Consider the following 24,565-nt stretch of genomic DNA (forward strand, 5'->3'; position numbering starts at 1 on the left):
TTCTTTCTTTTCTTTTCTTTATTTCTCTATTGCTTTCTTTCATTTCTTTACTTCTTTACTGCTTTCTTTCTTTCTTTATTTCCTTTCTTTCTTTATTTCCTACCTTCTTTGTTTCACACTATCTTTCTTTCTTTCTTCCTTTTTTTTTTTTTTTTTTCTTTCTTTTTTCTTTCTTTTTTCTTTTCTTTCGTTATTTCTTTGTTTTTTTTTATATATTTTTGATTTGTATTTCATGGCTGATGATTGCCGTTAGGCATGAAACTTTAAGTACCATACATAGCTGTTGTTTCTTCGTTTTATATATATATATATATATATATATATATATATATATATATATATATATATATATATATATATATATATATTTATGCAATTGTGATTATACTTTAAAAGTTTAGAGTCTACAATATTTAAAAAATCGCTGAGTTTTTTTAATTTTAATAATTATTAATAAGTTAATGTATATTTTTATTTTCTTAGAAAAGTCTCATGGCTGAATATCATGTGACAAGGTTACTAGTTTTTTAAAGCAGCATTTGAAAAAGACAAAACAGTGTTCAAATATAGTTTAAAAAAACATAAATGACACCTTTTGGATCTTAATCACCCGCTACAACATGACAAATACTTTTATAACATATTTGCATGGTGAACGGTCTTACGTGTGAATTCCGTATGATCCATTAGTTAGGCAATGTGAACACACACAGCCTAAAGGTTGCTTTTGTTGTGTTTTTTTTTTCTTTATCATGATAGTTCCGGTTTAATTCGATTAATTATTTTGCTTGAGGTTGCTTACAAGTCTTATTGGTCTCAATCAACACATCTTACCGCGCAACCAGAGAAACATCCAAGTTCAAACTAAATATGGATTTTGCAATAACCAGACATGTCCGTTATGTATAAACAGCTGCTTCTGTGAAAGTTGTGCTATCATGAATCTAGATATCACCAAGTTGATAATGAAGAGATTTCGAAGCATTAATTACGTTCCTTTTTTTGTACCGTTTTTATGGACAGGACGAATGGGTAAACTACAGTCGTACAACAGCAGGGTCATTTCCGACATCAATTTCACAAAGCGGAGTCTTTTTCAAGTGCTTGATTGCCCAGTTGAATCGCCTCTTTAATCCTAAAGTAACTTGCAGTAGTACTGGATTGATTAGCACACTTAGAGGCGGCAATATTTAAAATTATTCAGCTGGAAACTAGTTATTTATTATCCAATTCAAAAAATAATGTGACTAACGTTAGTCACAATAAAAAAAAAATTTTTATTGAGGGTTTCCTGTGTCCCCGTGCCTATTTATTGGTATTCAACAATTCGCATAATTTTAAAACAACAGCTTGCGCATAATTTGTATAATTTGAGTGCGGACTTTGATCGCATTCTGAGTGATACTTTCTTTTGCTTACCTCACTTTTCGTCCAATAAAATCCCGCAAGTTAGACTAGTATATATAATATATCATTGATAAGGAGTGGCTAACTACCATAGAACGTGTTCAAATAATAACTATAGTTAGTATGAGATTCGGCGATTATGAGATTCGGCCCACGGTTCAAGATTTTAAAATCGAATTTTTAGTTCGAACTAAAAATTCGATTTTAAAATCTAAATTATGTAACGTTTTAAACCAGTGGTTCCCAACCTTTTCTTATTTATTCCCCAAATTATATATCATAAAATCTCCATGGACCCTTTTGCTTTTAAAAACTATTACAAGGCAAACATTTTAATACTGTAATTTTTATTCATCAGGACAATATTTTATTCAAGGTATTTTTTAATTGAATAGACTATCTATGACCCAAAAATATTTTATCTTAGTTAATATATGATACAAAAACTGGTCAATGTGAATTCTGGCACTGCTTATCAGCAATTAATATCTGAAAACTCGGTTTAGTTTTTGATAGAGCACATCTAATAACTGCATCAATTTCAAGTCTATTTCTTTTTTTGGTTTTTACAGATAACATGGCTGAAAACCCTGCTTCGCACAAATATGATGTTGAAAAAGGAATAAGGGCTTAAAGTGCAATTGTTGAACACGATGGATATGAATTCCTCATTTTCAACCAGAAGTTATTTAATGGTGTTATTTTGAAGTGATCCTTAGCAGTGGTATCATTCTTTAACTCTATAAATTCTTCTTGTGCTTCCTCATTCACATTTTTCACATCACAGGAAAATGGTGATATAATTACTTCACTACTCAAAAGGTTCACATCTGGAAAATAGTTACCAAATTCATTAATCAAATTATCTAGCTGACAAAGTACTTCTATCTTAATAACTTCGGGAAGCATGTTATTTCCAATTACGCTATTTAAATTTTGAAACATCAAGTTTCCATTATTAATTCTAGTCTTATACAGTTTGAGCTTTTCAATGAATGCCTTCAGTTTATCCAAGTATGTAATGACATTAGCATTTTTGCCTTGAAGTTGCAAATTTAAATTGTTAAAATGACCCACAATGTCCACAAGATAAGCAGTTGTTATTTCAAAATTGTCAAATTCAAAATATTCTACCAGTCCACTTTTCATTTGATATAAAAACTACCACTTCGTTTCTAATCCACATTCCAAAGGTTGTGTGGTTCGAAATGGAAACGAGTGTACAGGCTCTCTAAATTGTTGTAAAAAAAGTCAACTTGAATAAAACAGTGTACACCAACTACATTTGGAGCAATCTCTTTTACCCTAGTCTGCAATCCAGACTTACAACCTATCATGGCAGGAGCTCCATCAGTAGTAATTCCTAACAAATATTTCCATTGTAATTGATTGTCATTGAAAAACTGTTTCATAATTTCCATAATATCAGCTGCTTTTGTTGTTTCAAGGAAAGAAGAGAACAAAAATTCTTCTTTGAATTTATTATTGTGAATATACCTACAAAATACAATTAATTGTGCCATTGAACTTACATCTGTGCACAGTGGGCCATTGACTGGACAAAAGTATAAAAACCAAAGTCAGAGTTTTAATGTCATAATGGTTTTAAACAATTATATAGATATTATAAAACAGTTTAAAACTGTTTATATACACTTAAAATTTTAATGCATATACAAATGATGTGGTTGAAGTAGACGCAAATGTAAATTACAAAAAAAAAATTATAAAGAGAAAAATTTTGTTTAAAAAATCGATGGAAATAAATAACATTTACATAAAATATTGCGCTTTTTAAAATATTATATTATAACTCTATATATTATCTGGATTTTAAAAGTTGTTTGACTCAAATTGGTATGTAATTAACAAATTTGCAGCTACTTTAAACAAGCTTATTATTTTATATTTTATTGTATGACTTTTGTTTTTATTTGACGAAGTATTTTTTTTATTGTTACATCTTGCTTTTATACTTAGATATTTTGAAGCTTCTATATGTTTCCTTTATTAATTTCATAAATATGGCTGCCACTAGGCGCCACCTTGGTTTTCTTTCACATTTGAACATCTCTTTCCTAACAAAAAATCTGTAATTGCGCTCAAAAATTTTTATTTGCACAAAATTTTAAAAAACGCGGAAAACATATCATACGATCTTACTCATACTAAGCGTAGTACTGAACAATAATATATATATATATATATATATATATATATATATATATATATATATATATATATATATATATATATATATATATATATATATATATATATATATATATATATATATAGATATTAGGGTGTCCCAAAAAAAAAAAAAAAATTACCTCTCAAGCTTTTCCCATTCTCTAAGGTCTAAATGGGCTAAAAATACCACAGAAAAATTTTTTGTTCCAGTAAAAGTGATATCTGTAAAATTTCATTTTTCAAAAAAAATGCAATTTTTTGGAAAAAAATCATGTATTTTAGAAACTCTCTTGAAAATATATATTTCCAGTTTAAAAAATTAAATTTTTTTGAGTTGTTTTTTTGTCAGGTCCTTCTTCAGCTTCTTTCTGTTGTCTCTGGCAACCAGCATGAGGTTCTGTTTCATGTTGTCCGACCTGTAGCCTCCAACAAAGTCCTGGATTAGTCGGATATTCCTTTCAGCGCAGTCATTGACACATTTAATCGACTTCAAAAACCTTTTAAATATATCAAATGTCTGACTGGCATCTCCGCTGATCCACTTCTCCACCTCTTCTACAGGGATCTCACATACCTTGAACAAGATCCAGCTCTGGGAACCTACCAGCTCAGTAAGCTCTGTTGATCTGATAATAACCGGTAGCTTCGGTTTCCCCATATGAAACTGGTCAGGGACATCACACTTGACCAACTTCTCCAACATTTTCTTCTTTACCTTGTCGTCAATATCATCGTCAGCTAGGGACAGAATAACTAACTGTTCTGTTAAATACCAAGCATGCCGTTGCATGCTGGAAAGAAGGGCCTGTCCAAGTTTTGGTTAGTGGTCCCTTATGTCAAACGATGACTTAAAGGCAGCCAAGTCATTTGAAGTCGACTTGTCCACCATACAGGATTTTAAGAACCAGGGCCCATAACATACAGAAACAAAGAATGCTGCTGTCTTTACCATCTTCTTCTCTTCCTCATTCATCACCTGGGCTACCTTCTCAGTCATCCTTAGGGTCAGCAGGTATAGAGCATCTGCCATGAACCTTTAGAAAAAATTATTATTATTATCAAATATGTAAGAAAAACTTGAAAATGTACTTTCCCCTAAACACAAAAATTATTGATAATATACTATAACTGTACCTGGCTTCATGGCAGGCTCCAGGTTGATAAAAATGAAATCCTGGCACATCTCCACCCAAATAGAAGACAACTAGCTCACAAAACTTCTTGTAGTCCCCCCTGTTAAATGTCTCTATGGTCAGTGCCCTCTTGCCAAACTCCAGGGCCTCCCTTGCAATGTTGTACAAGGATGATCCGACCTGAAACTCATTCCAATCAAACCTAATGATCTCCTTCATCTTGTCTACCTCCTCCTTGATGTGTGGCCAGGTTTTCTGCAGTCTTACGTAGAGTGCTCTCCTTGGCCCCTTTGTTTTCTCACCAGTAAGAGTCTCCATAAAATGAGAGATGTGTAGCTCCAACATGTGTCGCCTGCATAGAAACCAGAGTAAAGGAATGTTGAGGATGTTTGTGAGGATGGTAATGGCCCCAAAAAATACTCCAGTGTTGGAAGCAGTGGTGTCACAGCATATGGCAAAGATCTGATCAACAATATCGTAATATTCTAGGAGATTTAAGATCACATCTGCCTGGTCAATTCCCTTGGAGCTTTCAGCTTGAACTACTCCAAGGAGAATGTCATTTGTGTCTTCAATATCAGGAGATGTAACACTGATTGCAATCCTTTCAACCGTAACAGTTATGTTCAGGTTCTCCTCCATCTCTTTGATCTGTTTGCCGTCAAAATGTAGGACAAGCCTCTTTCCCTTCAAGGTTTCCATTATATCTTGTCTTATCTTGTCTCCTAGTAATTAAAATAACTTTATCACCTATATAATTTAATCTTTATTTATCCTAGTTTTACTTGACCTTCATTATTTTCAATAATTTTATATTCTACTATTTACTCTTACCTAGATCTTCAATCTTCTTGAATCTCTTTCGATGAACAGAGCTTCTGGAGATGGGCACATCCTCAAGATTCACGCCTGCTTTATTGCAGATTGCTGCAATGAGTGCGGTTTGAGGTCGAATCCCGACCCTGTATCGAGCAGATACTTCAGAAGTACAATCCACCAGATCCTCAGAACTGATACTTATCATTATCTACATAATAAACAGCTATGATATTTCTAATCTAATTGAATTCAGTTTGATTAAGTTTACTCAAAATTTGTACAACCAACTTTACATTTTATTACAATCTTTTATTTACCTTGCCTTTTACTGTAGAATCAGAGTTTTGGAGTAATTCATTGACTGAATCTTCATCTGTGGAAATTACAGCTTCTGACTCGGATGCAGAAGAACCAGCATCAGATTCAAAGGAAGCCTCAAGTTCACTCAGAACTAGTTCCCTTGTTTTTTGTGTTTTTTTCACTTCTGTAATCTTCATATTCTTCATTCTCTGCCACCGATCATGTCTGTTTTTAACAGCTTTTTCAAATTCTTTGTCTACCTCTGTAGTTATATACATTTTTCTATCTTCTTTTTGATCTAAAAAAAACTGGATGTCCTCTGCCTTGGCCTTCTGGGAACGAAGTCGATCTGATTGGATCTTCTCCTCAAATTTCCCCACAGATATATCGAGGAGTTTGCTGCTCTCCTTAATGAACTCTTCCTGTATCTTAGTGAATCTACCAATGCTCGAATCCCAGTTTAGATCTCTCAGATGGATTATTTTGCAATACTTAATGTGGAGCTTCAGAATCTTATCCCTGATTACACATAAAAGAAGTTTATAAATTACATAAATATTGGTTATTTTTTATTATTTGTATTGGTATTTGATTATTTATTTGTTTATTTTTTGATTTACTTATTTGTTTATTTACATAATTAAAAGTTACTTAATTTTTTTACCTGACAGCAGCTCTAGAAATGATGAGTTCTCCAAAACCAGCCTTGTTCCACACATCCATTACAAGAGAAGTAACACATTTATGGTTGGGATCTTTACAGGATCTACCCTTGCAGATAAGGTCTTTGCCTGGAAAACTTTGAGGACAAGCTACAAAAGGTTTTGTAGATTTAAACTTTAAAGCCTTGGAAGATTTGATAAACTGTATATATCTGAGCACATTTCCAATGCTGGGGAGCTGGTTCGTGGGCAGCTGGTTGATAGGATACTTGAGAAGAAACAGTAGCCTTCTGGGATTAGTCTGTATCTTCCTCTTTTCTCCTTTATTCTTGTCTTTCTTACGATGACGGTCCATTTTAGAAATTACTATTAAATATTAAATTATATAACACACTTTATTTTATCTATTCATTCAATCATTCATTAAACAATTATATTATTCATTGAATCTTTTTTTAATTTTTAGCTATGTGTAAAATACATTATGTAGCATGACAACAAAAGTAAACTTGTATGTAGTACATATCTCTAAAACGTGTCATATGATCAAATCGCGCGTAATTAAATTTTCCTTTTTAATTGACCACAGACGACTTAAATTGACATTTAATCACACTAATACTTATAATAATATTGTTAAACTAGGGGATCATCATTAAGTTTATTAAAAACAAAATATAACATCAGAAAAAATTTCACTACAAATTTATCAAACATTGAAATAATGGACATTTATTTCTAAAAAATCGTAATTTTTAAATTTTACAGATATCACTTTTTGACAAAGGTTTTTTTTTTTCCGTTTATTTTTAGCCTTAGGGTACTTCAGAGAATGGGAAAAACTTGAGAGGTATCCTGGAAAAAAAAAAAAGTGTGTTTCTGGGACACCCTAATAGATATCGTAATTCAAATTTAGTTCTTGTTAATTTAGCGCTTGTCAAACCAAATGGATTTAATAATCTATTTTAATTGGTTTGGTTGGGGTTACTCATTTTAGATGTTGAACTGCTGTTTTTATTTAGGTTTAATGAGTGTCACAAGAAACGAAATTCACCAGTTTATCAGACTCAACAGTCTGTCAATACATAAAAAAGAAGACAGTATACTTGTATACAACTTTATTAAAGAACATGATTTGAAGCTACAAGGCAAAAAGTTTGAGAGTCAATTTCATTTATTTATTTCTGAATATGGTAAAAGATGGACTCGAAGTAAACGAACCGATGCAAAGTTTATTAGGAAGAATTCAGCTTGGCTTGAAAATGATTTTAATACCACATTAATGAAGGAGAGTAAAAATAAACAACTCGGTAGACCTATATTACCATTTGAAGATTCGTCTTCAAAAACAAAGAAAAGAAAAGTTGCAACTTTGTCAGCTTCAAATTCTTATGAGCTGTTGTTTGCTAGTGGCACACACCTGTGGAAAAAAGGTAGAAGAAAAGATGCTCAGATAGCAATAAAGTTGGCTAATAACAAAGATGCTGAACTAGATCATTCTGATAATACATCTGAAGAAGCGTTGGCTCTTTTGTTAGATAATGAGATGAGCAAATCTCAGTATCAGCGCTTAAGAAACAATGCGAAAAGCAAAAAAAGTAATTTATATCCACCATACAATGATGTACGTGAGGAAAAATAGAGGTGTTTGCCTAGTCGTGAATCATGGATAGCAACAGATTACTCTGCAGGCATCAATTTCCAAGCATTGGTAGATCATACTGTTCTGCGGCTGTTGGAAGTACAACATAATGTTATCAATTCGTTTGTTTTTGATAGGCTAGTTCTGCGCTCAAAGGTAGGTTTTGATGGGTCAACTGGGCAAAACATTTATACACAAGTTACTGACGAGCTGGAAAACAGAAGCTTTGTCCAAGAAGCAAGTTTGTTTCTTACCTGCTTTGTACCACTTGAATTGACAGGATTCTCTGGTGAAGTGGAGAAGATTGTTTGGAGAAATCCCCATCCGTCATCAAAATTGTACTGCCGAATTGTGCGGTTTAGGTTTGTAAAGGAGACAACTGATGTAATGAATGCAGAGCATCAGTTTCTTGAAAATGCTATTGGAAACTTAACTACAACTGCTTTGCCTAAGTATGAAAACTTAACTGTTCTTCACAAAGTTGATGTTACTATGATAGATGGAAAAGTAGCCACTGCATTATCTACAATTACTAATTCCAGTCAGTGCTGCTCAGTTTGTGGTTCAATACCAACTCAAATGAACCAACTTAATATTGTTTGCAATTTGCCATTAACTCCAACCGGATTGAAGTATGGTTTGTCAACACTTCATGCATGGATTCGTAGCATGGAGTGTTTGTTAAAAGTCGGCTACAAAGCTGAAGTGAAGAAATGGGCATCAAGGTCAGTTGCAGACAAAGAAAAAGTTAAAGCTAAAAAGAATTTAATTCAATCTCGGTTCAGAAATGAAGTTGGGCTGGTGATTGATATCCCCAGGTCTGGTGGTTCTGGATCATCAAATAGTGGCAATACTGCCCGACGTTTCTTCAGAAATGCTGAACAAACAGCAGCAACTATTAATGTTGATGTGCATTTAATTAAAAGGATATATGTTGTGCTTTGTATTTTGTCATCTGGTTTTATGATTGATGCCTATAAATTAAAAGACTATTGCTTAGAAACAGCACAGCTTTTTATAAAACTTTATCCCTGGTACTACATGCCACAGAGCTTGCACAAAATCTTGATACATTGGGTGGCAGGTTGTTGATGAGATGGTGTTGCCAATTGGGATGATGAGTGAAGAGGCCTTAGAAGCACGAAATAAAGACTTTAAAAAATTTAAAAAAGGAAGTGTTCGCGTTTAAAGACAAACGAAGATCTTTTACGGCGCTTTATGTGCTCATCCGATCTAGTAATCAGTGCTTTACGATCACCTAAGCACCCTAAAAAAGAAAATTTTCCAGATGGTGTTGTGCAACTCTTAAAAGAAAGCCATTCTTTTATTTTTTAATTTCGCCTTATTTATGTTGTACATAATTAATTTGTATTTTTAAATATGTAGACCTAACACTTACTAAGCTTGTACTACTTGTAGCATACATTGTCAAAGATTTTCGGTGATTGTGAATGCATGGGTACAATAATACCCATACAAATTTGAAAAGTAATGTAGACGCTTGTAAAATCTGCTAATTAGAAAAACTAATTAACTAAGCTAGAATATAATTATTTTACAGGAAACCAAGTTTATCTAGCGACGAGTAATAGCACGTGTAATAACACTAGTTAATATGACACGTTTAATAACACATATTAAACTGAAAAAAGATTTGCTTTCTGCGAGCGAGGATCAAAGGGAGGATTTCATAATAAAACACGTGCTAAATAGTGTACTTAGCACAAATAAAACATATACAACTAATAAAATTTAGCTGTTGCTAAGTAAAATTAGGTATCCATAGCAACTAAATAAAAAATATGTTTACTTTTTTAAAAAGCGTGACCTCATATTGGTACTTATGTAAAATTTGGTGAACATAGCACTTGTAAAAATATCTTAAAAAAAAACTATGTTTTTGCTACCCAAAATTAGGTATCCATAGCAACGAATTAAAAAAATAACACCTTCATAAGAAGCGCAGACATCATATTATAATAATATTATTATTACTCATCCTAATTTTAGTCAATATAACCCTAATATTAAATTAGTTATGAATTTTGTTCAGTAAAAGTAAATTCTGGCCCACTGTGCTGTGGACTCATCCAACTGAATAGAAAAATATGGTGATTATTTAATTTCATTAATAACATTTTCTTTAATATTTGATGAAATGTCAGTTAGCCTTAATTTGACTGTATTATATAATAAAGATATATTATCTATCTTCTTTACAGCTTCTTCTCCAAATAATAATCTAACGATTTCTTTTGTACATGGAAGTATGACTTCTTCAGTCAATGTGTGAGCTTTTTTCTTCTGTGCTATTATATATTAAACCTTATAAGATGCTTCTACTATATTCTGTTGAGTTTTGTGAATAATCCCAGTTTTATCCAACTTACATCTCTTCAGTGATTCAAATTTTCTTTTGAAAAATTCAGAATGTTTTGTTCGAAGATCAGGATGGCACTTATTTAAGTGAATAGCAAGCTTTTTGGGTTTCATAGAGTCATTTCCTAGTACTTTATAACAAGTAATACACTGTGGGTAGCAAATGGTTTGTTTTAGCATGTAGGTAAAACCATATTTCATATATTCATCTGAAATGACTTTTTTTTACTTTTAGACATGTAAAGAATTTAAAAAATAATATAAAATAATGTAATATATTAACTCAAGATTTGTATAATTCAGTTGAGAGTAGTACATTCTCGACTATTCAAAGAAAATAATTCAAATTACTTTCTTTCAAACCAATTAGTTAGGAAAAATATTTTTACCATAAGATAAGATAATTTTACATAGCATTTAAAACTTCGCAGTGGCTACGGGTACGTCTAGACGTATCTTTAATGAAAAAAGTTAGAGATACGTCCAAATATCCGGATGCAGTAGGAAGGATTAGACGTATTCCTTACAAAAAAAGTTAAAGATACGTCCAAACATTCGGTCGCGGTAGAAATATTTAGACGTATTCCTAACAAAAAAAAATTAAAGATTCGTCCAAACTTTCGGACGCGGTAGGAAGGTGTAGACATATTACAAACAGAAAATGTTTAAGATACGTCCTTATATTCGGGCGCAGTAGAAATGTTTAGGCCTATTCCTAGCAAACTAAAGCTAAAGGTAATTCGAAACTTTTGGACATATAGAAAAATTTAAGTGAGTTACTAACAAAAAAAAATATTACAATTGGTTCAAACTTTCTGAACTGAATTTTAGCAATGAACCGTAGCGTAGTAGGCAACCATTGCGTAGAGGTCAAGCACTTGGACTTCGACCGCAAAGCCTTGGGTTCGCTTCCCGGCCTGCCACAAAAACTTATTCAGTGAGGTTGGAAATTGAGAGCTAATCTATTAAATGCTATTCTATATGGGGCGGTGGTCTGTGAAAAGAGCATTAGGACTTCTTAGAGCACCTTAATAATACTAATATTAATAATAAAAAAAACTTGAGCCAATTTAACGAGAATTAAGAAAAATATTCAGCGATGGATGGATAATAACCGTATCCATATAATATATCCGTATACATCTAAATACCGAAGCCATAAAACAGATTCCTGTTTTATAGTACTATAACGGTCACGGATAAAATGCGGAAATACAGAATGCTGAAACCATGGACCTATAAGAGATGGACGTGCAACCTATTGTTTTACATCAAAGAGGCCGCAGAAATCAGCGAGCCATGCGAGTTTCCGACAAACTCTAAACTTTCACCCGTCAACAAAAAAATCTATTAAAATGGCTGCCCACAGTTTTAAAACAGAAACTCTGATCACGTGGTATTAGTTTAAACTTTCATAGCATTTTTTTAATAAGACTGTTCAAGATAAAGTAGCTACTTCACGCGTTGACAAATTACTAAACAACTTACACAAAGGTAAAGGAAATTAGTTGTCGGCACGAACAGATTTTCATCATTTTTCCAAGATAAACATTTGTAAATTTGTGAACTTTTTTCGTGTAAACAAAGTTCCGTCAATAATAAAATAGAGTTGTAAGGATAATTTTAAAATGAATAAAAAAAGTATAGCGAAATATAAAAAAGCTTAAATAAAATTTTTTGTTAAGGTCTGGTTTCATTCAACTCCTTGGTACTTCATTCACCAGGCTTAATTTTGTGTATTTTTTGAGTATTTTTTCCGATATGTTGCCATTTTTTGCCTCGACTACTCTATAAGCTCCATAATATATATTCCACTATGCATTATTTTTTCATAGGTGTATTTTCTAATGGGCTTTTTTATAATTTATTTGATATAGCAAAACGTTTTAAAATTTATTCAAATTTACAATTATCTTGCAAAATGCGGCCAGATATTTCATGTTTTCGTTTTTCATATTTCATATATTATTTCATTTGTCATAAAATGCATATAATAACCCATTTGTTTTTGTGAAATAAAAAATAAAAACTAGTTTATATATAGCTGGTAAATCATGTTATGTTAAAATTAAATACTTAGTTATTCTCGCAGTTTGCCATAAATTGGCTTTGCTAAATTCTTTAAAACTGTGACAAATTATTTTTTTCTATGTTGTATTTACATTAATTTTATGTATAAGTTTTTTATCCTTAAATGTATATATTTCTGTTGTTAAACATAAAAATGGAAAATTCTATAATATTCATAAACAAGAAGTCTACAGCAATATAATAGATGGAGTAGTTCCCTGGACATGAAACCATTGTGCTTTAGGTAGCTACAAAACTATTTGATATTTTGTATTATTTATTATATCTCTAGTTATACATGTACTAAAGTAGTTAAGCAAATGATCTCAATTTCTATATTATTATCAGCGTTATTTCTTAAAATGTTAAGAATGTCTAGCTATATAAAATTAAGCTTAAAACCTGATTCTATTGCTGTTATCTTGAATAACTTTAAGGAAGTTGATGTGACTGGTAAGGCGAGACCAAACTTTTTCGACGAACCCGACAGACTTCAATGTAATTTAATTTCTATTGTTTGAAACAAAAGATTTGTTACAACGCGCAATGAGCATGGTTCGCAAATAAAACAATAGGTTGCACGTCCATCTCTTATAGGTCCATGCTGAAACTAACAACGGGTAAAATGAGGGAATAAAGCGTGGAAATTAGGATAGGAGTATTATTGTCAAATTAACGATAAAATTTGTGAAAGTGGTTTTCAATTTATTTTAAAAAAATCCTAGCGTATTGTCAGCACATGTATTCTATATTGCTGATATATATTTTATCACTTTATGTAAATTAGATCAACTGCTAAGTTTTGCTAATATTACGAGGAAAGCTCGTTGAAAAAAATACATTTTGACGTAGCAATCGGAGGTTCAATGAACCCGGCTCCCTGAAGTACATAATTATACTTTTTTAAGCATGCATTGACTTAGCAAGACTTTACCACGACTTTAGCGCGTTACTGAAGTCTGAAGTCCCTCATTCAACGCACCCTGCATATTATATTCAAAATTTGCCCATTAGGCCTCTATCAAAAACCTAAACCCGGACCCCCTACGACCTTGCTACGTCACTGACCATTGCTTCAGAGGCCGCTACATTTAGAATAAAAATCAATAACTGCTAAAATTACTAAAACTACTAAAACCTTGTTGAGATAAAACAACTACATTGAATAAGTATTATTTATTCCATAGATATTATATAAATAGTACTTATAAATATACATAAATAAGTTTTAAAAACTCTTATTAATATTACAGTTAATGTTAGTAATAAACATGTTAAGAAATGAAGCTTATTGTTAAATTTAAAATAACCTACTTTAAGTACCAATAAACTTCAAAATTCAGGATTCAACAGGCATGTGCCACAGCACCAATTTTTATTTATCTTGGATGTTACCTTGACACAATTAAAGTGATACCATTCAAGGCAACTGCTACACTCAATTGATTCTGTAGGGGAATTCAGAAGACAAATTGGACAATTCCAAATTTTCATTTTTTTGCGTTTTAAAATAGCAGCTCTTAAAATCTTCCACGCTTGTGCTGTAAGAAATGGCTTTAAAATTTCAAAAACTACTATCTCATTAATTAGAGATGATGGAAGATCCTTAGCCTCTAAATTAAGATCTACAGTATCAGCAGGTGTAAGAATTGTAACATCAAAACTAAAAAATAAGGAAAAAAGGAATAAGGATTTAAATTCATCATCTCGTAAAAAAAAACACTATGAAGTTTGTTAGAGTATTTTCAAATGGTGATCTTGTTATCAAACTCCAATTCAATTATTAGCCAATTTTGTATAGTTATTTATAAGCATATTCGATAAGATTTTACTGCAGATTTTAATTTGTGGAAGAACATAACAAAAATAAATTTCATTAACCAAATTAAAACATTTAGAAAATGATTTTCGACAAAACCATTGAAGTAAAATCTAATCAAATTTTATGAACAAAATTACAAAAATATTAAAAAAAACACCCACTGATACAATGCATTACCAGAAATTTTTAAACATATTGAGTTTTTTCACATAAGTTCTATACAAATATTAAAAAAAATTTTCAGAATGACCAACTTCAGTTTTGTAAACTATGTATCTAGCAATATAAACACACTCCATTTTGCTATCTTCTTTCATAGATCTTACTAAATCATCCAACATGTTAAAAATCTCACTCATATATACTCATAGTCTGCATCAGACCTCAAAAGCAATTTGGCATGGTAAATTATGCATTTTCTCAATAGCTTGTTGATCAAATGTAAAATATGATGCACCAGCACCCTGCCTTAATTTACCAAGAACTTTCTCTAAATGATCAGTTAAAAAATCACAAAGCATAATAAACTGAATATCTTTACTAGTTTCAAGTAAAAAACTAGTTAAGCCTATAAAACCTTCTAATGTGTGTAATATTGCATCTGATGCTGTCAAAGTAAAAGTTTTTATTCTTTTATTACCATTAATCGCTCCCATATTTTCACACATTTGTTCAATTTTCAATGTTGCAACCGAGTGTCTTTAGCACTTCAAATCACAGCTCACAAAGGATGATGTAATCTTACATCATCAGAAAATCTTTGCACATTTATAATTATTGATGCATTTGCTTATACAGAAAAGCAACAGTAACTTTAAATTCTTCCTGGTTTATTACTGACTTTATTTTCAATGGTTTCTTTGCAAAAAACACACATTACTAGTTTCACATTTTGTTGTTCTACAGACTTTGGAGAAATGGCCAATTCATTTAGACAAGATAATGTGATAAGTGAGATTAATTCTAACGCTCTCAGTATCTCAAGATCTTTCCAATCAGCAACTAACTACTCCCCTTTATCAAAATTTAAATTGAATTTCTTTAATCTTTTTGGTAGGCCAATTGTTACGTATATTCTTTCATAAATGGACATAATCATATAATAAAAAAATGTTTGTCTTAGTTCTCCAGGGTTTATTAGGAGTGGTATCAAAAAGAGTAAAACATTTTTTATTTACTTCATCTCAAATATTTATATCATCATGCCAAACTATAGCAGAAACTTTTCCCTTATACTGTTATATATATATATATAGTTTGCAAGTTAATTGGTCCAAATATAGTTGGCCAGTTAATTAACTTGTTGGAGAGAGAACTCATAATTTTAAACCATATAAAAGATCAGTCTTTAAGAAACTATTGACTTTCTCTACCGTGACTTACCCTAACTCATGACTTCTTATGGGTATTAACTTGAAAAGTTGAAAAAAAAATTTTAAGTAAATTAAATAATTCATCAAATCAATTGAGTAAACCAAAGCCAATTTTAAATTTCTGATTGTTGACAAGTTAATAATAATGTATACTTACGATGAACTTTTTCTTTAACAGTCTTCTGTTCATAAGGCAAGCAGATCTTCTGAACTTTTTGTAGACCAACAGCATTTTTTTTCCTTACTGACTTAGGAGGCCCTCTTGATACAAACTTGGATGGAAATTGAATTTGGGAGAAATCAAATTGGTTCTCTGGTATTTTAGCAGTATCACATGATAATCCAATCTGATTGAAATTTATATTTTCTTTTTTATGTTTTCAAATTTCCTTTCTAATTTCTGGAAATAAATTTTATCAACAATTGATTCTATTGTAAGTTTTTATTTCATATAACATCTCTCAAAAAAATTAAAGTATTGGCTGTTTTGCCAGTTAACAAGAGGCACATTTGATGGTTAAAACTATAATACCTTTACAAGGAACTATAAAGTTTTGAACTACATTGCTTTCAACTTCACTGCTGCAACCTGGTCTTTCAAGCTATAATTGGAAATAAAACAATTTAACTTTAGAAAATAAATAATTTTAATAGGGAAAATAAAAGAAAGTATACTGTATAGTTTTGAACTGCAATGCTTTCAACTTCACTGCTGCAACCTGGTCTTTCAAGCTATAATTGGAAATAAAACAGTTTAACTTCGAAAAATAAATGATTTTAATAGGGAAAATAAAAGAAAGTATACTGTATAGTTTTGAACTGCAATGCTTTCAACTTCACTGCTGCAACCTGGTCTTTCAAACTATAAATGGAAATAAAACAATTTAACTTCAGAAAATAGATAATTAAAAAATAAGTCGAACAAATCAAAGTTTACTTTATAGTTTTGATCAAAATTGTTTTTGTCAACTTCTTCAACATTAACAATATCAACAACTTGCTCATTTAAATCTGTTATTTCAAGCTATAGTTAGAAAACAAACAATTATGAATACTAAAATACTTAACAATTTACAGCAGCGAAATTAGCAATTTAAATGCCAATAAATCATAAAATGTTACCATCTTACTTTTCTTTCATGCAGTTCAGACTGAAATTTATCATCATCAATTTCGAACATGGAAACTCTATTTTGTATGTTAAAATCAACAAATTGATTTTGAATTGAAGTTACCATAGCTTCATTATTAGAACCCCAAATACTTGCTAAATTTTGCAAGACTCTCATTCTACATTCAAACTGTGATGATCCACCTTCTGCTGCTAAATCAGATAAATGTTGTACAAGTCGATTAGCGCGACGATATTTTTCTACATGGGTCAAGGGTTTATCCTTTAGCTTAGCAAATTTTATATGGATATCATGTTGATCCTTTGTTCTTCTAACTCTTTTAAAGGGTTAAACCTATCACCAACATTTAAAGCCATTGTTAACGGAAATCTTTTATTATGAAGGAATTTATAAAACTAAGTTTCACAAAATGTTCCTACCGCGTCCGAAACTTTGGACGAACTGTTGCGTTAAAAAAGTTAGTCGTTAAAAAAGTTTATTAAATGTGAAATCTGCGCATGCGCAAAATCATTAAAACTTTTTTAACGCCTAACGGCGCACTATGCGTCGCGCTGATAGAAAAAAAGGAAATAGCCTTATAACTAGAGAACTGTTTAACATTTTGAAGTAATTTTTTTAACAAAGCATCAATTATGAGAAATTGTTTGTTTTTATATATATTTATAAAAAAAGTCCGGTCTTTTTTAAAACCGGTTTCATTCCGGTTTTTTAGTTGGTTTATCCGGACTAATTCGATTTTTGATTAAAAAGATATAAAACCGATAGTTTTTTATATTTAAAACTCTAAGTCTGATATATCAGTTTATCTTTTTTAGGGGTTACAGGCATTTTTATTCTCCACTTATATTTTCATGTTAAATAAAAAAGGAAATAACAAGTATTTTATTATAAATAAAAGTAAAATAAATGCTCCAGTAGTTCCATTCCCCTCAAATGCAAAATAGAGGTTCTGATGCTAAAATAGGTTTTTAACAATATGTGGCTATGAAAATAGCCGTTTATTAAAAGTTGCTTATCCACTACAGCTGCATGGTTTAATGATGCTTCCTTGATTTCTTTTCTTAATACGAACCATTACTCTTTATCTTCCTAAAATTATTTAACAACACACATTAAAATTTTAAAAAGTTTTGTTATTGTAATAAATAGTATAGTTTAAGATATAAACTATTTATTATAGAAATTATCTATCATCAAATTCTAATTCTAATAATTATACATTCAAGAAAAAACTTTATTCACTGTAATAAATAGATACAATTGAAATATAATTAAAATTTTTACTCTAAATGTATCTCAGCAATCCTTATGTGGAGCAACATTTAATATTTACAACAAGCCTTCAAGAATTGCACTATGCATCACTAAATAGAAATAGGACTTTAGACACATCTTTGAGGAAAACAAAAATATGGCAAAATTGAGTCAATTTGAGGCCAATTGATGCAATTTTTCCTCAAACATGAAAGTTAGGGATTCTTATGTTTCAACTTTTCTAACAACTAGTATTTTTTTTTTTTTTGCAAGCATAAAAAAAACATACTGTTTGATTATGTAAAAAGATCTCAGAAATATCAGATTGGCTACCACCAGCACCTAAAATGTATCATTAATAAAATTAAACGATAACATTAAATATTTAAATTTAAAGATATACATAGCTTTCTCCAATATTTACCTTAAGAACAGTTATCAGCTTATCTTCTTGCAGTATAGCTTTTATACCTCTTGCATTTTGTTCTTCTTACAGTATAGGTACATGTCAGATGTCATAAATAAATAATTAGCTGTATCCCTAGTATTTTCAGCAAAAGAAGTTAATCGTGCATGACCTACTCGTGCAGTTTTGTTGGCTTTGTTCCTGGCTTCAATGGCACTCTCAGACAAAGAACCTATTGGATACTTAAAATATTTAATAAAAGAAACACCATGAACTACCATTCTATGTACAGACTGTGACATTGGAATGGCTTTTAAAAACTGATCATTAGAAATGAGACTAAACAGACGTTCAGATTTCTGCTTGAAAATTTTCACATCCGGTCTTGCGGTTGTACTATTTATATCAATGAGCAGGTCCCTAAATAGTTTGATCATAGTGGTATTCAAATTTAAAATTCTTCCAGTCACAGATGGATTATTAAAGAATTTTCATGCAACACTGCCAGTGTTGGATGTACCACTTCCCTTCCTGACAAAAGATACCCTTATTTTTAATTGTATTTTGAATAAGTGCTGGAATTTTTTTTTGTTTTCAATAAATTCTTGGCTGTTTTTTGCTGGAATTTTTCTTCCTTGTTTCACTGCTGGAAGTTTGCAAGCAGTATTGAAAACCCACTCCATGCTGCATATCCACAAATGAAGACTGCAAATTCCAAGTTTCAATATATTCTTGTCTACATCTTTATCTTTATTCCAAATGGTTTCCAAATTAAACTCCTTAGGACTTGCTTGACATACATGACAGCACTGAGATGCTATATTTTTTTTAAGCATTTTTGATACCACAGCATTAAGTGTTTTACCATCATTCATTGTGGTATAAATAGTTGACAAACTTGAATTTATAACAAAAGTATTGTCATGAAGTGTAAACTTAATATTCTCTAAAGACAAAATTTCATTTTGTAAATGTTCAAACTTCTCTTAAATAAAACTAGTAGTCTCTTTGGCAAAACAAAACATAAGATGACGGGTTGCATCTGGACTATTTGGATTACAATTTTTCCATAGTATCTTTTTTCCACTTCGAATCTCCAACAGTACAAACACTATGCTATACACAGTGGAATCATCCACACCTCTCTTCATAGTTGCTGCATTCTGAAATTCAGATTGGTCACTCTGACCATCACCACCCACTTTGCAAATAACATATATGTTATCACGTTCCTCCTGTGCTAAAAATTTAATAGAATTATCTTCATCCTCCAAAAGATACTCAAACACTCTAGAAACTGAATGTTTGATCATATTAAATAGACTTTCTGAATATTTCACCTGCTCTGGATATGTCAATTTTTTGTATTCTTTTAACTTGGTTAAACCTGGAGGAACAAGATGATGATTTTGTGTAACAATTTTTTTAAATTCAGCCCATGTTCTGTCTGTTAGTCTCAAATTGCAAAAAGTATGCAATGATAAATTTGGACCATATAAATTAGACCTGGGTGCAGTAGAGGGATTAGATGCAAACCTTTTTACAGCATGTTGAAGTTCTTCTAGTTCTTTTCCCTGAAGATTATCAGTTCTTTTACGTTTCATCCTACTCGTAAGTTCTAAAAAAGATTTTCTAGGTTTTGGTGCTTCAGGTGTTCCTGTTGTTACAGTATTTCTCCTAAAATATGTATAAAATGTGTGTACAACTTTTAACTTTATATATATATATATATATATATATATATATATATATATATATATATATATATATATATATATATATATATATATATATATATATATATATATATATATAAATACACACATATGTACCTGTTTAACTTCAGTCTAAGACCTTCAAGTATTAATTGGCCCTCCTTCATTTTTTGTTCACCCTGCTTGATGAGCAGGTTACCCTGTTGAATCAGCTTTTCACCCTCTTTTAAAATAAGTTGTCCCTCCTCATATTTCCTTATCTGTTGCTCAGGATCTGTTTCTAAGCTACATATATATATATATATATATATATATATATATATATATATATATATATATATATATATATATATATATATATATATATATGTATATATATATATATATATATATATATATATATATATATATATATATATATATATATTATAACATTTTATTTTAGAAGTAATAAAAAACTTACCAGACATATGATTTGTATTCTATTTTTTTATCCAGAAAATTTTTGTATTTAGTGAAGAACAAACTGCTTTTTTTTCCACATTTGTTAAGGTTTTTTATTAACTCAAAAGCTAGTCTTCGAAAAATTTTAAAACTAACCATACAACCAGCATTATTTAGTGCAATAAACTTAGACTCCAAAAGTTTTGCACAGGCTTTAAAATTTTTTCTTAAGAATATATGCCTTGGGGGAAATGTATGTGTTAAAAGTTGACGAAGAGTGAATGTAGCCATTTTGATAGTTAATAAAAATCATCGCAAGGTAAAACTGAATCAAATAAAAACTTACCGGAAGTTATTGAACTACGGAATTTTCATTTACTTCACAGAATTTAGTCGGTTTTTGAATAAAATTCACCGTAGTAAAAATGATTTTTAAGCATGAGGTCACAGAGGTCGCCTCAATTTTTTTGCATGGCAGTAAAGTCAATTCGCAGTAGCTATATTTTATTAAAAAAAAACGAGGCGACCTCTGTGACCACATGCTCAAATCAATCAATGTTTAAGAAATCAAAAAATCAGCAAAAAAATGCTATGCCAAAACCCTTTTTTTCTATTTCTAGTTTTACATTCAATTAAATACATGATTATTTTAATTTCGCATAAAAATAATATAGAAATTCAACACTTATCATATACTTTGAAAGGATTTTAACAAAAATGCGAGTTTTTTAAAACCTCAAAAAAACCCTTAAGATGTCAAAAGTTTAAAAAAACTTAAAATAATTTTTTTTTTATAAAGAGTTTAAAACTAAATGCAAAAAAAAAAAACTTAAAAAGTTTAAATATGAAAAATCACTAAAAAATATGTACAAAATCCTATTTCCGCTAAGCGATGCATAGTGCGGCGTTAAGGTGGTAGAGCACAATTAAAATACAAATATTTGATCAAAATATGAAAAAAAAAATTTTTCATTCATCTTATTTAAAATTTTATCCTCTTTCTTTTGATGTTAGTATGAAACTGAAACTATTTTTGGAAATGTGTTAAAAACCTACATTTGCAAAATTATTTACCTTAGCAACGCCATAGCAACCACAAACATACCCTCGTTTATTATATACGTTGAGCAAAATTGCAAGCTAATTTGTCTTTTTGTTGTGTCTATCATGCTTTTTATTGTTTATTTATCAACTTTGCTTTTAAAGAAATTTGAATTTTGAGAATTTTGTTTTTCTTTATTTTGTACTTATTTTTGTTTTTTCTGCAAGTTGAGTTTTTCATATTTTATCAAGATTTCAAAACATGATTTTTTCTGATTGAATAAAGCTTTTGTTCTGAAATTTTCAGGACATATTCCTAACAACATTAGAATTCATTTGACAGATAGATTTTATTTAATTGTTTTTAAAACTCATTATTTTTAGTTTTAACTTCTTTAAACTGCTTGTAAATCGTACTAAATTTAACTTATCTTAAAAAATAGGTCATATCTTTACATATAAAAGGACTAATTAAAATTCTATCTGTTAAATGGAATAAAATAAGTTCATTAACAGATCTGCAAAGTTTAATTAATGGTTCTTAAGTCTAACTCAAGTTAACGTGTTTTGAAAACATAAGAATTAGATCTTTATTTACACTGTTTTTGCGCCATTATGGGTTTTTGGTAAAGTTTTTCAAATTTTTTTTTTTGCAAAAACATTTCATTTCTCTTAGTGAAGCATTTCTGCATATTTTTAAAACTATTTTTTAAATCTTTCATGAAAAGTGTCTTTTTTGTGCTCTACCACCTTAAAAAAGTTTGCCCGTTAAAAAAGTATTCAAAATGGTACCGTCAACCGAGGTAACTTTGGTTGCCGGGGTGACTTTGTTGACCGGGGTCAGTTGTTGATTTTTTTTTAAATTCCTAAAATTTAACAAAGATAACATGTTTTAATTTTGTTAAAGATACCAACAATATATATCGACTATTATATCAACAATTTTGGTATATCAACAGTTTTTGTGAATATAGCACAGTTACTTCGTAGACTACATTGAGTTTATTTTGGCATCTTTTGACACTTCTGATACATTTGAATTCTTAGCCGGTGAAAATGCCGAGGAAATATAAGCGAAAGCGTGGTTCAATAGCATATGCAACTTCATACAGTCAAGAAACGTTGTCCAATGCTATAAAAGAATGTTTAACTGGAAGAATAAGCGTGAGAAAGGCTAATCGACAGTTCGGAATATACGCTTCCCATTTGCTTCAACCGCTGGACGTTGCTGTTTTCCGTCCGCTAAAGATAGAAACGCGCATCAAAAAATCAATACCAAAAAATCAGTTCCTCGGTCTTCTTGCTCTACTGCAACGTCAATTGAAAAGCGATAATTTGAGATCTGACTTCAAGGCTTGTGGAATATTTCCCTTTGATAAAGAAATGGTCATGAAGCGTTTGCCACAGGTTAACAAAGACATTGGAGGAGGTACCGGTAGTACTGTTAAGGAAGTATTCAATGAAGATATAGGTCTATTAGTGAAACATTGTGGACAGGATGGGAAAACAAATCGCACCAGAGGGAGAAAGATCACATCTGGCAAAGCGATAACACCGCAAGATCTGGTGAATAACACAACTCCTACCACATCAAAGAATAACAATAACACCAAGAATAACAGTAACACCAAGAATAACAAGAAAAGGGCAAGAGTTAAACAAGTGTCATCATCCTCAGATAACGATTATGACCTACTAGAAAATGACTTTTAATGACTTTTGCACAATAACAGGGAGCTAGTTGCAAAATTTTTTGTCCATTTTAATGTTCTTTTCATGTTTCTCTAAGTGTTTAAGGACTGATGATTTTTTAAAACTCCAAAAAGTGACCAATGTTACCCCATAGCAGGGGTATTATTGATCAAACATGATAGAAACCTGGGGTAATATGTAATAAAAAAATTAAAAAAATAAATATAGAGGCCTATAGCCAAGACCTATAATGTTATTACCACAAGAGAAAACTGTAAAAAATTAATAAGATTCAGAGATGTTTAAGAAAAACTGCCAAAACTGACCTAAGTTACCCTGGCTAACGATACTCTTCAATTTGCGCAACCCTCAAATCCACAACAGAATATGCTTTGAAATTTTGATTAAGGCATTGGGAGGCATTCTTTTTTTATTTTTGAGCAAAAGCTCTCAAAGAGAGTTGCAATTATTTTTTCCAAATTTTTTTTCCCTGTAATTTTCTAATTCTACAAAGTTATACAATTTTCATGACATTTTTTTTTTCATTTGACCTCCTCATAGTATCAAAGCTTTTAAACTCCTAAATAAATTATATTTCATGAAAAAATAGAACATAGATACTCACTTCTAAAAGAATTATACTATACTAACTATAGTAATATATACAAAATCAAATATTTTTAAATTCTCATATTATAGTTCAGAAATATTAACATTTCACCATGAGCTCCTGTTAAGCTATATCTCTTTGCAGTATATACATTTCCACCTATACTAAAATGTCTTTCACTCTTCACAGAAGACGGTGGGCAGCTTAAATACTTTAAAGCAAGCTTTGCTAATAGTCGCATTTTGGTTTTCTGTGATTTCAACCACAACAAAAGATTGCTTTCTTTGTCAATAAGGTCTTCATTTGAGTAGTGTTGAACTTTGTTTAATAAAGTTTCATTTGAAATTAAAGTTTGTGGTTGACTGATTTGTTTAGAATTAAATCCTACATGTTCTTCAAAGCAATTGTCAAAACCCATTTCTACTATATCTTTCTATTCCATTAGTACTGTACCATTATTTTCATGTTCT

The 24,565-nt window shown here is 30.6% G+C and overlaps 3 protein-coding genes and 1 pseudogene across 7 annotated transcripts; all 4 read right to left on the reverse strand.

The window, feature by feature from the left end:
* Positions 1–2,037: 2,037 nt before the first annotated feature.
* LOC149886701 (protein ZBED8L-like) lies at positions 2,038–2,556 on the reverse strand. The gene has a single exon (XM_090091414.1). The coding sequence runs from the start codon at positions 2,554–2,556 to the stop codon at positions 2,038–2,040; it is 519 nt and encodes a 172-aa protein (XP_089947540.1).
* A 1,858-nt stretch (positions 2,557–4,414) lies between these two features.
* LOC145188124 (uncharacterized) lies at positions 4,415–7,078 on the reverse strand. The gene is made up of 5 exons (XM_090091877.1): positions 6,517–7,078; positions 5,870–6,371; positions 5,568–5,760; positions 4,735–5,458; positions 4,415–4,634 (listed from the first exon to the last, which is right to left on the reverse strand). The coding sequence occupies exons 1-5, from the start codon at positions 6,867–6,869 to the stop codon at positions 4,421–4,423; spliced, it is 1,986 nt and encodes a 661-aa protein (XP_089948003.1). The 5' UTR covers positions 6,870–7,078; the 3' UTR covers positions 4,415–4,420.
* An 8,396-nt stretch (positions 7,079–15,474) lies between these two features.
* LOC149886702 (uncharacterized) lies at positions 15,475–17,369 on the reverse strand. 4 transcript variants are annotated; one of them, XM_090091673.1, is made up of 6 exons: positions 16,931–17,369; positions 16,738–16,824; positions 16,606–16,662; positions 16,476–16,532; positions 16,333–16,402; positions 15,475–16,200 (listed from the first exon to the last, which is right to left on the reverse strand). In XM_090091673.1, exons 1-6 carry the CDS (start codon positions 17,087–17,089, stop codon positions 16,181–16,183), a joined length of 450 nt encoding a protein of 149 aa, XP_089947799.1. In that variant the 5' UTR covers positions 17,090–17,369; the 3' UTR covers positions 15,475–16,180. The 4 variants fall into 4 exon arrangements, with proteins under 4 accessions (XP_089947799.1, XP_089947801.1, XP_089947800.1 ...); XM_090091675.1 differs by lacking the exon at positions 16,738–16,824; XM_090091674.1 differs by lacking the exon at positions 16,476–16,532.
* Positions 17,370–18,470: 1,101 nt separating this feature from the next.
* Positions 18,471–21,157, reverse strand: LOC149886703 (uncharacterized; annotated as a pseudogene). Its single transcript, XR_016453783.1, has 4 exons — positions 20,772–21,157; positions 20,426–20,593; positions 18,612–20,270; positions 18,471–18,529 (listed from the first exon to the last, which is right to left on the reverse strand). The product of XR_016453783.1 is annotated as an uncharacterized LOC149886703 (transcript).
* Between the last annotated feature and the right edge of the window lie 3,408 nt (positions 21,158–24,565).

Source organism: Hydra viridissima, unplaced genomic scaffold, assembly GCF_058129835.1.
Source record: "Hydra viridissima isolate aposymbiotic clone 2 unplaced genomic scaffold, HvirCarnegie_v1 scaffold_6, whole genome shotgun sequence".
Classification (NCBI taxonomy): Eukaryota; Metazoa; Cnidaria; class Hydrozoa; order Anthoathecata; family Hydridae; genus Hydra; species Hydra viridissima.

Excerpts from the sequence above, each read along its gene's own strand:
- LOC149886701 (XM_090091414.1), bottom strand. The coding sequence starts at position 2,556 with ATGAAAAGTGGACTGGTAGAATATTTTGAATTTGACAATTTTGAAATA.
- LOC145188124 (XM_090091877.1), bottom strand. The coding sequence starts at position 6,869 with ATGGACCGTCATCGTAAGAAAGACAAGAATAAAGGAGAAAAGAGGAAG. Across the intron at positions 5,761-5,869 it reads ATTCTACAGTAAAAGGCAAG|ATAATGATAAGTATCAGTTC; the intron begins GTAAATAAAAGA and ends TTTATTATGTAG. Across the intron at positions 5,459-5,567 it reads CAAGAAGATTGAAGATCTAG|GAGACAAGATAAGACAAGAT; the intron begins GTAAGAGTAAAT and ends TTTAATTACTAG.
- LOC149886702 (XM_090091673.1), bottom strand. The coding sequence starts at position 17,089 with ATGAGAGTCTTGCAAAATTTAGCAAGTATTTGGGGTTCTAATAATGAA. Across the intron at positions 16,825-16,930 it reads CTGAACTGCATGAAAGAAAA|CTTGAAATAACAGATTTAAA; the intron begins GTAAGATGGTAA and ends TTCTAACTATAG. Across the intron at positions 16,533-16,605 it reads TTGCAGTTCAAAACTATACA|CTTGAAAGACCAGGTTGCAG; the intron begins GTATACTTTCTT and ends TTCCAATTATAG.